Source organism: Peromyscus eremicus, chromosome 8a (assembly GCF_949786415.1).
Source record: "Peromyscus eremicus chromosome 8a, PerEre_H2_v1, whole genome shotgun sequence".
Taxonomy (NCBI): domain Eukaryota; kingdom Metazoa; phylum Chordata; class Mammalia; order Rodentia; family Cricetidae; genus Peromyscus; species Peromyscus eremicus.
Genome location: NC_081423.1, coordinates 62,596,912 through 62,609,588, shown reverse-complemented (window position 1 = coordinate 62,609,588; position 12,677 = coordinate 62,596,912). Strand labels below are relative to the sequence as shown.

The 12,677-nt window shown below is 37.4% G+C and overlaps 1 protein-coding gene across 1 annotated transcript in view; it reads right to left on the bottom strand.

The window, feature by feature from the left end:
• The window catches only part of Nf1 (neurofibromin 1), a 244,887-nt gene that overhangs the window by 191,895 nt on the left and 40,315 nt on the right, over positions 1-12,677 (bottom strand). The window contains 2 exon segments of the mRNA XM_059271304.1: positions 4,951-5,057; positions 10,250-10,440. Of these exon segments, the coding sequence (XP_059127287.1) occupies positions 4,951-5,057; positions 10,250-10,440 (298 nt within the window).

Genomic DNA, 12,677 nt, shown 5'->3' with positions numbered 1-12,677 from the left:
ATGTCATTCAATGTGGTTTTTTTTAATGTTTCGTTGTTTCATTTTCCAGCATGTCTTTGGTTTGTTTTAATCTCAATTCTTTGATGTATTTTTTTTCTGTGTTACTGACTTTTTCATTTACAGTGGTGACTTTTTTATCCATTCTGCTGGCTCTTTTATGTTTCTGACTTTCCTCTCCAGATCCTGGATTAAACTCATCTGCTTATATATTCTCTCTTTCATGTCACTCACTGATCATTTTTACCAGGAAACTTAAACTCATCGTGTGGTATTTTCCCATGTTATTATCTCTGAATCCAATGGCTGAGAAAGAATATCCAATGGTTGAGGATATACAATCTTTTGGAGGAGTCATAGTGCCTTACTTTTTCAGGTTTCTTGCATTTCTGTGTTCTGTTTTATCGGAGAGGTTCTTCTTCCAGAGCAGCCTACTCTGGAAGGCTCGGTCCACAAGTAGCACTGGACAGAGAAAACAATGCACTCGTGGAAGCCCCTTCTATTCCCCTCCCTCCGCTAGGGAGCTGCACAGCTGAAGCTGTGTTCTCTTCTATGTGGTTCCTCTCTCTTTCCAGCTCTCCTTTCACTTTCTTGATTTCCAAAGTGCCCCCTCCCCCTCTCATATACACCAAGAGTTTAAAGTACTTGAGATGTTTCAGGCAAGTGAAGGTCACAACTGGTCACATCAGTGCTAGCCCAAGTTGCCACTCGACATTAATTATCCTTGAATGACAGTGTCCTCAGACTCAGGCTCTAGGCATTCTCAGGACTGCATTTTCAGTACAAGATTAATTTTATCTCCATATAAATACCATGGATACATTTTAAGTCATCTTTCATAAATTTATCATCCACATCTAAACAGAAATTTTTATTTGGAAAAAATGAGCCTTCTACAAACCACTCTAACCTAATAGTCCCTTAGCAAAACAAAACAAAACTTCTCCCAAGGACTTTTAAAGAAGGGATACTAGGTTTTACTATATTTACATAGAATGTTTCTAAAATAGAGATGAGTCCTCTAGTACTGATCTTTTAACTGTGAATTTCTTTTTTTGGAAATACAAACAAGGGTAGAGAAATACAAATATAAATACAAATGAGGAAAAAAAACTTGTTCCCCAAATCAGTTTTTTTCTTTACTCCTAGTCTTTGACATGAAATCAATGGCATTACTTCTCTCTTCAGTCCTTTTATCTTCCTTCATTCATCAGCTTCACTCCTAAAATATTATCAATGTGTACAATAATTTAGTCTCAATCCCAATGTGTGTATACTTAATTACTTCTGTTCTATGATTTGTTTGGGGGGGGTTTGTTTTGTTTGGTTTGGTTTGGTTTGAGACAGAGTCCCATGTATCTCAGTCTAGTTAGTTCCTTATATAGCTGAGGATATGAGGATGACCTTGAACTTCTAATCCTCTTGCTTCTACCCCTGAAGTGCTGGGGCTGCTGACATGTACTACCAAGCGCAGTTTACATGGCGCTGGGGATTGGACCAGGCTTTAGGCAGAGCAGGCACTCTACCAACTGAGCTGCTTTCTCCAGCCATGTGCTTTAATTCTTTATTGGATATATTACTGAGACCTGAGACTAAGTAGATCTAAAGCTCCATTTATCATTTAGCTGGCCATTCTGTTCTCTGTCATGAATCCTTTCTCTTTTCTGCTTTAACTAAATGCTCTGTAATATTTTGTGATTCCTATATATAATTTTATATATTTAAATTTATTGCAAAATGCTACATATCCTAACCAAATGTCATGATTATACTTCCAAAATACCTATCACATTGACTCCCACATTGCTCATTCTATGGAGACCTCTACCACACTCACATGCCCTCATTACCATGACAGAAGCTCATGTCACATAGTCCTCTGCTAATCCACACTGCAGACTGGTTTCCAGAGAAAACATGACGATCAAAGCATAAGCTTGAGGACATGTTCAAAATTTTATTAACCTCTCAATTTCAAGACATTAATATGGTTTATTACATGTAGTTTCTCAACAAATTCTTGAAGTGAATTTAAAACACGCTATTACTGTAATTATTAACCACAGAAATTTTCCATTTCTTTTGTTATAGTCACCTAGAGCTAACTTTTTTTATTTACTATTTATGCATGAAAGTGCATCACAAACACGCCTGGTAGAATCCATGTAACTGGAGTTAGAGACAGCCATGAGCCACCATGTGGGTGTTGGGAACCAAACCAACATCCTCTATGAGAGCAATAAATGTTCTTAACTGCTGAGCCAACTGTCCAGCACCCAGAGTTAACTTTCAATGGCCTAGTTAACACTGGCTTCATATTTTATACACTAATCTGCATATATTCTAAATCTATGCTTAGATTCAACAGGAGAAAATATGGGGCTAGAGAGATGGCTCAGTAGTTAGGAAACAAGTTGATTTTGTATGGACCTGAGTTTGCTTCCCAGAACCTACATGTGGCAGCTCACAACAGCCTGTAACTCCAGCTCCAGGGGATCCAACACCCTCCTCTGTAGTCCACAAGCACACATACAAACATATATACATAAATAAAATAATAAAAATGAAATCTTTCTTAGAAACTGGGAAAAGTTGCCTCAATGTAAATTAAATATTCTTCTCTACTCTTATTTGGACTTGGAGAACCATCTCAATTACTTATCATGGATTAAGCATCACTAAGAAAACTACTGTTTTAACCAAACCCTACTCATGGGTAACTTGGACTAGATTTATTTCCAAAATGTCACTATGATAGCTGATCTTCATTGTCAATCTGACTGAATTTAGGTCCGGCCATGTCTGTGAGTGAGTTTCCAAACAAGTTTAACTGAGAAGGTAAGGCCTGTGTGAGTAAAACTAAATAACTACTTGATTTTTCAATAATATCTGAAATCACTTTTTTGATCATGTTAGGGATCAAACCCACAGCTTTGTTCCTGCTATATAAACATTCTACTGAACTACATCCCCAGGTATCATAACTACTTGTTTTTTGTTTGTTTGTTTTAGCCACTTCTCCGGCCCCATAAATTCTTTTATAATATTAATCTTTATGGTTAGCATACAAGTAATGAATTTCAATGTGTCATCTTCATACCTATGTGTTCTCATTCACTATCCTCCTACTTCTCCAGCTGGTTTCTTCTCCCCCAGTGAGTCCTCTCTTCACCCTTCTTATCTACATGTAGTCAGTAATTCCATTTCCCATCTCCCTTAAAATCTCATCCTTCCCTCAGAATACCCTTTCTAGGCACACACTCTTGTATGTACACAATTTTAAGTATAGGTCCTGCAAGAAAAGAAAAGCAAATAACAAATCTGAACAAAGACTACTGACAGAAGTTTACATTATTGTCCTTATACAGATATACTCTAAAAAGCCAAATGTTAAGAAAACAAAGAAGGACCGGCAAGATTGCTCAGTATAAAAGCATTGCCACAAAAGCCTGCTAGCATTCAATTCCCTGAACCCAAGGTAGAAACCAACTCCACAAAGTTGACCTCTGACCTCCACAACAGCACTACAGCATACAAGTCCTCACACATGTATAAAATAATCGTTTTTTTCTGTTTGTTTGTTTGTTTGTTTTTGTCAGGGGGTGGGGTGGGGTGTTTGTTGGTTTGTTTCAAAACAGTCTCATTATGAAGCCTTGATGTAACTCACTCTGTAGACCAGGCTGGCCTCAAACTCATAGAGATCCAGCTGCCTCTGACTCCCAACTGCTGGGATTAAAACTGGGCATAACTACACCTAGCTTAATGCTATTTTTTTTAATATTAAGCATTTTGAAAACTGTTACATGTAGATGTAACCAACCATCTTATTAAATAAGAAACACAGAACCAATGCAAAGAAGAAAGCCAAGAGATCAGAGCTAAGAGCCTTACCCTCCTGCTACAGCTAGCCTCTTAAGCCAAGAGACCTCTCCGAAAGACACCTACTTCCTGTCTGTTTGTCTTTATATAAACTTTCTGTTCTGCCTTTTCATTGGTTGTAAAACCAACCACATGACTGCCTCGTCACTGTCCGTTGGCTATATCCTTGACCACACAGAGATCTACCTAGCTCTGCCTACCAAGTGCTGGGATTAAAGGCGTGCATCACCAACACCCAGCTCTGCTATGGCTTGCTATTAGCTCTGACCCCCAGGCAACTTTATTTATTAACATACAAATAAAATCACATTTCAGTACAAATAAATTACCACCATAGTTACACAACTATTAAAATTCTTAAGCCTTACATAACTCAAGCTCAGTCTCTTAGGAGACTCTTGGAAATTAAAACCACTGTTTGATATTTTAATACCTTTGTTGGGGAGGTTGGTTGTTTGTTTTGTTTCTAGAAATTAGGTCTCACTCTATAGCCCATCATGTACTTGAACTCTACATAGTTTAGGCTGGTCTTGAACTCTCCTTCTTCAGTTGCCCAAGTGCTGGAATTATAGGCATGCACCACTTCACCAGCACTATGTTCTTAAGCACCAGGAAAGTTAAATGGGTAACTTCTATGACTTAGAGTCACCTTAAGGGATCAAATTCCAAAAGACACAAACTTCTTTATTAAAAGCAAAAACTGTAGCTCAAGAAAACTTTCTATTGCTACGATTTAAAATATTCATGTTCTCAGCCACACATGGTGGTACATACCCTTAATTCCTGCACTCAGGAGGCAGAGGCAGGTGATCTCTGAGTTTGAGGATAGCCTAATCTACAGAATGAGTTCCAGGACAGCCAAGGATAAACAAAGAGACCCTGTCTCAAAACTAAGATAAAATTCATGTTCTCTATTGCATTTTTTCAAATGTCCAAAATCAGTCAGCCATGTGCATTACTGGCCATTTCACAGGAACACTATACCATCTATTTTGATATCCAGTTCAAGCAGAATTATTATATTCATAATACTGTGATTAATTATGTTAACTGCAGATATACATTTAAACCTACCCTTCAGGAGTCGTTTTAATTTTGCACAATCCACATTAATATACTGTAACAATTCTATATCATGGACATCAACATTGTCTTCTGAACAAACAGTCAACTCCTGTAACCTGAAAAGTAAAAAATCAAAAATAATTTACTAATTTAAGTCTTAGAACAGTCCAAGATTCTAATTCAACAGAAGATGGGTTCATGAATGAAGATATATTAAATAAGAACAAACTTATTAAAAAACTAAACAATACAAGCAATTTAAGGAACATGATGAAAAATGATATGCCAGTAAACTTTGCATCCATATATTTAAGACTGAGGTTTGAATTGTATTTCTCACATTAGCCACAGCTCTTTTCGAAAAATTACTTAATTCTAAGATTGGAGCCCATTTTCAAATGTGTCTAGGTCTCCCTGAAATTGAAGACAAGGAAATTAGCAAATACTGTAGTCACATCAAAAGTCATACAGCTGTACGACTGAAATCTCCAACTGTCAAGACTGTCAATTGGGGAGATCCAATTGTCTTTTTTTTTTAAAAAAAAAAAATTACATTATTTACTGTGTGTGTATGCTTGCATTAGCAATCAGAAAACAAACTGTAGGAACTGGTTCTCTCCTTCCACCATATAGGTTCCAGGGATTGAACTCAGGTCGTCAGGCTAGCAGCATGCACCTTTACCTGCTTAACCATCTTACCACCCCCTACCCAAATTTTTTCCTACAACTGAAACACACACAGTCTTAAAAAAAAAAAAAAAAAAAAAAGGCTGTAATTCCTTAGAGAAGAAACTCACAGGTATGCTTTCACAAGTTTTAGAATCACTTCATTCTAAAAAGTAATTGTGGAACAAGCCTCTATTCTGCATTTCCTATGTAGATCATGTTATAAAACAATAGTGTAAATAATATAGGAAAAAATATTTTACAGGAATCACAAGTTCAGCTCATGCCCATCATCCCAAGGACTCAGGAAACAAAAACAGGAATATGAATGACTGTGAGTTTGGGCTACACAGTAAAACTAGGAAGGGAGGGAAGGAGGGAAGGGAGGAGGGAGGGGAGGAGGGAGGGAAGGAGGGAGGGGAGGAAGAAAGGAAAGAAGGATCAGAAGGGAAAGAGGGAAGAGAAAATAAAGAGAAAGCATAATTTAATGTGAAGAGCCCTGAGTTTAATTCTCCCAATCACAGAACCAATAAATAAATATGTAAGTCCAATTTAAAAACAAAGGATAGCACCAAGCCAGATGTGGCAGCATACTCCTTTAATCTCAACATTCTAGAGGCAGAAACAAGTAATCTTTATGAGTTCCAGGCCAGCAAGGTCTACATAGTAAGTGTCAGAGCAGCCAAGGCTACATAGTGAGACCTTGTTTAAAAAAAAGTCCCCACCCCACCCCCAAAATAAAAAGTTTATCATTTGCAGTTATCATTTGCAATTAATAATAAATCCAAGGATTATCAGCTAAGTAAAAGTTTTATGGGAAATGTTGAATAATGAGGAGAACATCTATATCCAACAACTGATTGAGCTACATAGGAAACCTGTCAGAAAGAAAAAAAATTAAATATTATGAATGGTCAATTATAAAGAAATCCTGTAAAGTAACTAATCTTCTGCATAAGAAAGTACAATGAGAGCTGAAGAGATGCTCTGTGGTTAAGAACACTTGCTGCTCTTCCAAAGAACTTCCAGTTCCGAGCCTCCACATGGCACCTCACAACCACCTGTAAACCCAGCTTCAGGGGATCCAACACCATCTTCTGGCCTCCACAAGCATTGACACACAATAACATACATACACATACACATAAAACAAAATAAAAATAAATCTTTTTTAAAGAGAATAAGCCTAGAACACAAGACCCTTTAGATAAATAAAGCTTTGCTATAATTTTTCACTGAATAAAACAAACAAAAAACCAAACAAGCTGTGTTTGGTGGTACAGGCCTGTAATCACAACTACAGAAAAAGCTGAGGGAGGACAATATCAAGTTCAAGGGTAGCCTGAGTTACAATATGAGTTCCAGGCCAGCCGGAATTGGTGAGGCCTTTCTCAAAATAAGAAAACTACTGTAGCTGTAGCTCAGTGGTAGAGCATCTAAAGCCTGGGCTCAACCTCCACTACAGTCATCCCCACATAGAGAAGAACACTGTGGACATGGTCACTATAAATGAAATGTAAAGCTCAACCTTCAGAACTGCTATTCAAGTCACTTGCATAGTTTGGTCACCTAGCTACAATATCCTAAGATGCCCCCATCTAAATTAAACCATCACAGTACTCTGTTAGGTGAGTTGTCCTCTAAGAAGACCAGCTCCTATTTCTGGTGCTAACTAAATGAAAACACATATATAATAGCTGTATGAAACATACTTATTTCATAGATCCCATTTCTGACTAATTTGTCCCCCAAACCAATGAAACTCTAGCCAGAATTTCTATTCTGGCAATGAACAGTAAACTAGACTTGGAAAAAAATCAACGAAAGTTGTCTATACAAGAACTAATGCTACCCAATCCCACGGAAGAAGCCTTGGGTGACCCTTAAGGTTTTCAAAGATGGCACATTTGCTCCATTTTATAGAACAATATACTTACTTAAAAACTCCATGGAAATGTTGTTCTGTCACATAAATGTTAACAATCTCTACACGGATAGACTAAGAAACTGTATTTTTCTTGATTGTTTTCTATCTTCAATTTAAGCTACTTTTTCAGATAGTAAAACTAATCTAGTAGTAGCCTAATTGAAAGGGTTCTATTGTCTTTCTAGCATCCTATTTCCCTGTCACCTTGCTCACTCCATCAGCATATAGTGACTCAATATAAAAATGTACTTACTCAAAAAAAAAACAAAAACAAAACAAAACAAAAAAACGCCATGGAAATGTTGTTTTGTCACATAAACATTAACCAATAATATATGATTAAATAAAGTTTTAATTTTTTTTTAATAGTCTGTTAAGGTTACAGAATACCATAGAATATTGTCACCAACAATCATAATTATAGAACAATCTTTTTGATTAAAAAGATTGCCAATCATTTCTTCCACACTGAACCAAACATTCTCAGAGTTTGATGCATATTCTCATTCACCTTGCTGGGAACAAGAGTGAGTGTAATTGAAGCCCTGGTTGGTACAACACAGGATTATTTTCTCTGTTTGTATTTGTCAAACTAAATCTAAGCAGGTTGTTATACCTTGTATTTGACCATAATTAAGAACCCATCTGGCAGTACTTGTATAAGAAAGGCAAACCATTTTCATGAAAACAAGTTACAGTTACTTTATAATATCATCCCACTGAGCACCAGGCTAGACTAATTTCCCCATCTATAACATCATCATTATGATTTTGACTTATCAGTAAAGATTTAAACTGTAATTTTTATTTCATTTTTTCTACAATTTGTTTTTAAATTCATTGTGTGTGTAAATAAAGGAAAACGCATGTGTACCATGGTATGTGTGTGAAGGTCAGATGACTGCAGTGTGGTGTTGGTTCTTTCCCGTCTTTACACGGGTTCCAAGGACAGAACCCATGTCCAAGAGGCTTCTCAGCAAGCACCTTTAGCTACACCAAGTAAACTCTCCAACCTGTTTTTTTTCTTTTTGTTTTACTTAAATCACATTTTTAAAAGTTTTTTTTTTTTGTTTTTTTTTGGAGTTTTTTAGTTTTGTTTTTTTTTTTTGTTTTTTTTTTTTTGTTTTTTTTCAAGACAGGGTTTCTCTGTGTAGCTTTGTTCTGGAAACCAGGCTGGCCTCGAACTCACAGAGATCCGCCTGCCTCTGCCTCCCGAGTGCTGGGATTAAAGGCTTGCGCCACCACCGCCCGGCTAAAAGTTTGTTTTTATTTTATGTATATGGGTTTCTGCATGTATGTATGTGCACTACTTGTGTGCCTAGTGTTCGGAGAGGGTGTTGAACTACCTGTAACTGGACAGCTGTGAGTCAACCATGCAGGTACTGAGAACCCAACTCAGGTTCTCTGCAAGAGTACCACATGTTCTTAAACACTAAGCTATCTCTTTTGCCCTCACATTTTTTAAAGCACTGGAAACAACTGATATACTAAAACTAATGGAGATCCTGAGGCCCACCTGGCTTAGAAATTTGGGGTTTTCCATTATTTGACACAATTCCTTAACTTTTTTGTTTATAAGTAGGAGTTTTTTATTTTGTTTTCTGAGACAAGGTCTCTCTGTGTAGCCCTGGCTGGCTTTGAACTTACTATGTAAAGGCTGGTCTTGAACTCATTGAGATACTCTTGCCTCTGCCTCCCAAGTACTGAGATTTTAAAGTTGTGAGCCACCATACCCGCACAATACCTTAACTTTTGAGTGGTATTAATTTGTTTGCCTGTAACTATCTTTCAACATCAGTCATTATGAGAATAAAAGCAAGATAGCATACTTGTGAATACTAGTGAATACTCAATAAATGGGACTGTTTCATACACACTTAAAACACAGTCCACTTTCCAGAGAATTCTACTTTGCAATTACTTCCTTCTATTTCTATATTGTCTAGATTTTGTTTGTTTGTTTGTTTTTGTTTTTTTGAGACAGGGTTTCTCTGTGTAGCTTTGCGCCTTTCCTGGAATGAACTCTGTAGCCCAGGCTGGCCTCAAACTCACAGAGATCTGCTTGGCTCTGCCTCCCGAGTGGTGGGACTGAAGGCGTGTGCCACTACCACCTGGCTTGTCTAGATTATTTTTAAAGTAACTTGGGATCTTATGACTGCGTAGCTGTGAGAATTGGATTACTAGAATTTTCACTATACTTCTCAGCTACTCTACCTGATTTGTATCTAAATGAGTATGTTTAAAACGTCAAACCAGGGCTGGGGATTAGTTTTGAATCCAATCCTCAGCACTGCAAGAAGGATATAAAAAGGGCCAGACCATGGGAGGCATCCTCTCCAAGTTTGCGACAGTACTCATATCTACACATCAGTATTTCCAACATAATTTTCAATATTACACAATTAAAAAGTCAAGAAAATTAACACATAAAATTCCTACAAATGCCCAGAAAAAAAATCACTCATATTAACTCCCTTTTTTTTTTTTTTTTTGGTTTTTCGAGACAGGATTTCTCTGTGTAGCTTTGGTGCCTGTCCTGGATCTCGCTCTGTAGACCAGGCTGCCTCGAACTCACAGAGATCTGCCTGGCTTTGCCTCCCGAGTGCTGGGATTAGAGGTGTGCGCCACCACTGCCCGACCTATTAACTATTCTTCATGAAAACAAGAACTCTAAAAATTTTTTACTTAATAACCCCACATGATTTATACACTAACCTTGTAGAAATGCGACTGAAGACTGCATTGAAGTTGTTGCAGCTGAGAGAAAACAAAACCCCAGAAGCAGAATTCCGAAGTTCGGCCGCATGTTGGTTTCCTTCACGACAGGTGTGAAGAAAATGGCAGATTTCTGGTAGTAACTGCTTGACCAGCATTGTTTCATCTAATCTCATTGTGTCCTTTGGTTGCTAAAATAGAAATAATCGCATAATTCTAAAACTTTAACTGTACCTGCAAACATTCCTTGTTATTAAAGCATACAGAGAAGCTGAAATAGAAGGAACATCCACACAGTCATCACTTGAATTTAACAACTGTTATCATTTCCTCAAATATGCCACATTCACCCATCTATGGTCAATAAAGAAGACATCTCCACCCTGTCATTGCAAGTGAAGCCTAATCCTCCATCCCGCCTCACAGGCTCCCTACATCTAATCACTTCCTGTTTATCAGTTGATCCTTCCCTTTTGGTAAACCTGCAGTTCCCTGAGAGTTCTCAATGGACTATATTCTTATTCACTAGTAAATACATTGTATCGTTTGTCTTTATCATCCAGGGAAATTCTTAGGTAGGGATCACACTGCCTTTGTACAATCTTACCAAAACACATATTATACCCTATAAATAATAGTGAGTTAAATCACTTCAAAGTAAGTTATAAATATAATATTTCAGCCCTTATGTATGTCGGCTTATCTTAATGAGGATATTCTCCTATGTAACTTCAGCATTAATTACATACAAAAAATAATACCATTCCATGTATCATCTAATACCCAAGCTATATTCTATGACATTGAAAATGTCTTCCATGGCTTTTTATTCAATGAGGATCCAAAAATGATTCACAGATTACAACATGACTATTCTGTTCTTTCAGTTTCTTTATTCTAGAGCAATTTCCCCCATACACTCCATATATATCATTTTTACATTCCATGAAATTAACTTTGGAAACTGTGCCAATTGTCTTACAGATTATTTGATTATTTCCTAGGTGGCCTCGTACTAACCAGAAACAGTTCTAGGGATATGGCTCAGTGGTATATGCACAAGGCCCTGAATACAATCTCTTAACTCACAAGCAAGAAAAGAAACCAGAAACCAGAAGTCATTTCAAGAGCAGACCAAGTCAAACTAGCATGTATTTTATAACATTATACAAGGTATACCATGGAAAGTCACCATCATTTGAATTAGGTTATCTCCAAAGAGTATCAGCAATCACTCTCCAAGGCACATTACCTCTCAATCAAAAACGTTAATGAAGAAAAAGTTGTGGGAACTTAAAGTGGCAATACACCATCCTACCCAACTCAATCATGGGTGTGCCTGATATATGAGAAATTATGAAGTACTAAGACCTCTGCCAAGTTAAATATGTCCAGGCTCCCAATTCTGCCCTATACTATATAATAAATAATGTTTCTGTTCTTCTACTCCATTTTACAAGTTAACAGGGGACACCAAGCTAAAACAGTTCCTATCATTTAAGTGTAAAACTTACAAATACTGCCCAACTATTTTGGAATATGGCCAGAGGGCAGTAAGAGTTTAAAATATTAGGGGCTAGAGAGATGGCTCAGTGATTAGGAGTACTTGTTCTTGCAGAGGACCTGGGTTCAGTTGTCAGCACCCATATGGTGGCCCACAACCATCTGGAACTCTAGTCACAGGGGATCTGATACCCTCTCTTTTGACCTCTTCAGGCACTAGGCATGTACATGGTACATATACTTACACACATGCAGATGAAACACTCATACACATAAAATAAATAAATCTAAAATTTGTCAGGGTTTGATATCTGCTGAGGTGGCAGGATGGCTCCATGAGTAGAGTGCCTGTTGTACAAACCCGGTAACCTAAGTTCAATCCCCAAAACTCATGTAAAAGCAGGAGAGGACCAACTGATCTACACAGGCACACCATTGAATGCATGCCCCCAACACACACACACACACACACACACACACACACACACACACACACACACTAATAGTAATAATAATAATACATAAGTAAAAAAATACTTTGGGACTAGAGATTTGGCCTAGTGGTTGGGAGCATGCACTGTCCTTGCAAAAGTCCTGAGATCAGTTCCCAGCACCCATGCTAGATGGGCCACAACCACCTGTAACTCCACCTCCAGGGAGATCCGAAGTCTCTGATCTCTGAGTGCACCTACACTCATGTGCATAGACCCATCCGCAAATACACACATATGTATAATTAAAAAATAAAAAAATGAATTATCTTAAAAATTTAAATAAATACTATGCTTAGATTTTTCTTTCTTTCTTTCTGGCCCACAGCCTACCCGGAGAAAAGGTTTATGAATGTGAATTTTTTGGGTTTTTTTTTTTTCTAATTCCTTGCCTAATCCTTGCCACTTCTAACATTCTTTCTCTTCTCAACAAC